Source organism: Nanorana parkeri, unplaced genomic scaffold (assembly GCF_000935625.1).
Source record: "Nanorana parkeri isolate BGI_ZX_2015 unplaced genomic scaffold, ASM93562v1 scaffold2692, whole genome shotgun sequence".
Lineage (NCBI taxonomy): Eukaryota > Metazoa > Chordata > Amphibia > Anura > Dicroglossidae > Nanorana > Nanorana parkeri.
This window is the reverse complement of record NW_017308960.1, coordinates 108,725-112,198: the sequence shown is the minus strand read 5'-3', so window position 1 is coordinate 112,198 and position 3,474 is coordinate 108,725. Positions and strand designations below refer to the sequence as shown.

At 51.0% G+C, this 3,474-nt stretch overlaps 1 protein-coding gene across 1 annotated transcript in view; it reads left to right on the top strand.

Annotated features, from left to right (window-relative positions):
- EFNB3 (ephrin B3) overlaps nt 1–3,474 on the top strand; it is a 67,039-nt gene that overhangs the window by 4,442 nt on the left and 59,123 nt on the right. The window contains exon 3 of the mRNA XM_018574039.1: nt 730–841. Within this exon, the coding sequence (XP_018429541.1) occupies nt 730–841 (112 nt within the window). The remainder of the gene's footprint in view (nt 1–729; nt 842–3,474) is intronic.

Below are 3,474 nucleotides of genomic sequence, written 5' to 3'. Positions count from 1 at the left end.
CAACACCACCACCGCAACCACCACCACCCCCCCGCCACCAACACCTCCACCACAGCAACCACCGCCACACCACCAACACATTGCCCTTTGAAATGTTTCTACATAAACCAGCCTAAAGAGTACCTGTCACTAGAGTAGTCAATCTGTCACATGGACAAATCACCATTGGGTTTAACTGATCAATTTTTGCCACTATGGTCTGCGTGGTCTGGGACGTGGCAAGGGTTTGACCTTTTCTTAATTTATTTTGTGGTGCACTGGTCCTGGAATACTAGGTCAGTTCATGGAATGGACACAGCAAGCTCTTCTTCCATCTTCCTGAACTAAAATTGTATGTATTACATGATCCCCAGATAGGGGACACGTCAGATAGAACACTGATAAAAACAGATACTACACTTGAAGAGACACCGAAATATTGTACACTGAGAGATGTCCCTCCTCTGCACGAAATACAAGGTATGGTCTAAGATGGAGAAGTAGCATCACTATCTCCTCATCTCCCTCCTTCACCCCTGACATCATCCTTCCTCAAGCCCTGGAGGAACCCTTAGAAAAACTTTGAGATCTTGAGGAACCCCCTGAAATGAATTTTCAGAACTGCAGCTCACAGAATGTTAATGAGATCAGTGAGTTGTACCAAAAGTATGTGTAGATATAACCAGACTGGGTAGGGAGGAGGCGGGCTCTCTTTTCCCCACATGGTTCCACTGTTCCACCCACGTTTAGATCTGTCCATCATGGAGTGTATCCTATTGAGGAGTGTGGTGTTTCTCCATCTCTCCTCGTATTCCCTCTCTTCATTCCCTGTACCCTCTCGCTTTTCGTCCAGGAATACCAGGTCAGTGTCGGGAATGAACATTGCAAGCGCTTCTTCCATCTTCCTGCTCTAGAAATCCATGTATTATATGGTCCCCAGATAAGGGACACCTCAGATAGAAGAGTGATAAGAACAGACTCTACACTTGATCTTCTCCAAAAGGCCGAGAAGGGGTTCCTAAATATTGTACACTGAGAGATGTCCCTCCTCCACAGGAAGTAGAAGGTATGGCCTAAGATGGAGAAGAAGTAGAGCAACCCACCAGCTCTCACTCGGATCATTGTACATGTTACATGTTTTTATTATTTTAGAGTGCTGTGTACAAAATAAAAGAGAGATTTTATCAGTTATCATATGATGTTACCTTCCAAGTCCGTTTCTTGACCAAAAGTAATATCTATGTAACAATAAACAGAATAATAAATACAAAAGTCAGATTGCATTGATGTTCAGTGCAAAACCCGCTCTGCGGAGGTCCTCAAAACTGGACAACCCAGCACATGTAACATGTTCATGTATGTATTCCGGTATGATACCGGGTCTGAAGATCACGTGTAAGGTCATTTAGAGATTAGGAATGGTGAGTATTTAGAGGGAACAAGAAATAATGACTCATCCATCCACAGAGCAAAGTGTGCGCCCAGCAGCCAGAACACACACAGGTAGTAGGGAGATAATCAATAGGTTTTAGGGATTTCTATTCATCGCACCAGAGTAGGGACTTTACTGGGCGGAGATCTCACATCCAGCACAAGTCACAAATGTAACTAACCATTTCTCTTCATATCCACCTCATAACAGCGTTTCTGGATCCCACACAAATCTCCCGCCGCTCGTACTTACCTAGTATACATGGGCTGCCCCCCTGGTCCCGCACTGCTGGATACACCCTCTCCCTCCATCTCTCCCCTTATCCCTCTCTTCATCCCCTCCTCCCCCTCCCTTCATCTCTCACTTTATCCCATCTACTCTCTCCCTCTATCTCTCCCCTTATCCCCACTCTTCATTTCCTCTCTTTCCATCTCCCCTTATCCCCTCCAGCCTTCACCCCTTTACCATCACCCTCTCCCTCCATCTCTCCCCTTATCCCCTCTCTTCATCCCCCTCTCCCTCCATCTCTCCCCTTATCCCCTCTCTTCATCCTGTCTACCCTCTGCCTCCATCTCTCCCCTTATCCCCTCTCTTCATCCCCCTCTACCCTCTCCCTCCATCTCTCCCCTTATCCCCTCTCTTCATCCCCCTCTACTCCTCATTGTCCCCCCCCCCCCCCTCTCTCTGTGCACCCGACATCCTCATTGTCTACCCCTCTACCCTCTCTCTGTGCACCCCCCACATCCTCATTGTCTACCCCTCTACCCTCTCTCTGCGCACCCCTGACATCCTCATTGACCACTCCTCTACCCTCTCTCTGTGCACCCCTGACATCCTCATTGTCCACTCCTCCACCCTCTCTCTGTGCACCCGACATCCTCATTGTCTACCCCTCTACCCTCTCTCTGTGCACCCCCCACATCCTCATTGTCTACCCCTCTACCCTCTCTCTGCGCACCCCTGACATCCTCATTGACCACTCCTCTACCCTCTCTCTGTGCACCCCTGACATCCTCATTGACCACTCCTCTACCCTCTCTCTGTGCACCCGACATCCTCATTGTCTACCCCTCCACCCTCTCTCTGTGCACCCCCCACATCCTCATTGTCCACTCCTCCACCCTCTCTCTGTGCACCCCTGACATCCTCATTGTCTACCCCTCTACCCTCTCTCTGTGCACCCCTGACATCCTCATTGGCCACTCCTCTACCCTCTCTCTGTGCACCCGACATCCTCATTGTCTACCCCTCTACCCTCTCTCTGTGCACACCCCACATCCTCATTGTCCACTCCTCCACCCACTCTCTGTGCACCCCCCACATCCTCACTGTCCACGCCTCTACCCTCTCTCTGTGCACCCCTGACATCCATTGTCCACCCCTCTCCCCTGTCTCTCTACACCCCTCGCATCCTCACTGTCCACCCCTCCACCCTCTCTCTGTGCACCCCTGACATCCATTGTCCACCCCTCTCCCCTGTCTCTCTACACCCCTCGCATCCTCACTGTCCACCCCTCCACCCTCTCTCTGTGCACCCCTGACATCCTCATTGTCCACCCCTGTCTCTCTACACCCCTGACATCCTCATTGTCCACCCCTCCACCCACTCTCTGTGCACCCCTCACATCCTCACTGTCCACCCCTCCACCCTCTCTCCATGCACCCCTGACATCCTCACTGTCCACTCCTCCACCCTCTCCCTGTGCACCCCTCACGTCCTCATTGTCCACCCCTCCACCCTCTCTCTGTGCACCCCTCACTCACATCCTCACTGTCCACCCCTCCACCCTCTCTCTGTGCACCCCTGACATCCTCATTGTCCACCCCTCCACCCTCTCTCTCTCAACACCCCACACATTCTCATTGTCCACTCTCCCTCCATCTTTACCTGCTCCCCCCTCCCACCCCCATTGTCCTACCCTCATACCCTCCCTTATCCTCACTGTCCCTCTCCCCTCCATCTTCTCTTTTTCTCTGTATCTTTGCTCATATACTCACCTTTCCAGACATGCTATATGTTATCCCAAACAGTCAGCAGACAAATGGATTTCTTTCTCCGCCAC